This window comes from Callorhinchus milii, unplaced genomic scaffold (genome assembly GCF_018977255.1).
Source record: "Callorhinchus milii isolate IMCB2004 unplaced genomic scaffold, IMCB_Cmil_1.0 Scaffold1, whole genome shotgun sequence".
Taxonomy (NCBI): domain Eukaryota; kingdom Metazoa; phylum Chordata; class Chondrichthyes; order Chimaeriformes; family Callorhinchidae; genus Callorhinchus; species Callorhinchus milii.
Window position 1 is genome coordinate 137,159,894 of NW_024704742.1, and position 553 is coordinate 137,160,446.

A 553-nucleotide genomic window follows, 5' to 3' on the forward strand; every position below is an offset into this window, starting at 1 on the left:
GAGGAAAAATAAAAGGGAATTAAAAGGGAGGTTGGAGGACATTTCTTTGCACAGAGGGAATGACATCTTCTCTGACACAATCAGAAGCCTGTCTGTCAATTCTTTTTATAATGGTGATAATCCTTGCATTTGATTCAGCACCAGGTGGGGAGGATGTCCCCAGATCCTTCACAGGATTTTCAGTGAAGTGTAGTGACTGTGTTTTTTGTAGGCAAACACCACAGCCAATTTTCAAAGAGCAATGTCCACAAATAGCAATGAGGTGAGTGATCAGGGATTTGGACCCAAGCTGGGGGTTGGGATCAGGAAGCGTGGAGGGCAGGGAGGGTGGGGGTAGAAGGGTGACGGAAGGCGCGGTCGAAGAGGAGATCTTAAGATGGCCCTTGAAGGAGTCAAGAGAGGGAGCGAGGCGAAGGAATGTGGGATGGAGTTCCAAAGGGTAGGGGGCAGAGAGGCTGAAGTCCCGACAGCCGATGGTGAGGCGGGCCAGTAGGGGACATGGAGTAGCCCGGAACCTGCTGAGTGGAGGGAGTGGACAGGTCAGTATAGAGTT

General features: G+C 51.0%; 1 protein-coding gene across 1 annotated transcript in view; it reads left to right on the forward strand.

Moving 5' to 3' along the window:
* The first annotated feature begins 257 nt into the window (after positions 1-257).
* Positions 258-553, forward strand: part of skor2 (SKI family transcriptional corepressor 2) — a 17,964-nt gene continuing 17,668 nt past the window's right edge. The window contains 1 exon segment of the mRNA XM_042331997.1: positions 258-262. Coding sequence (XP_042187931.1) covers positions 258-262 — 5 coding nt within the window.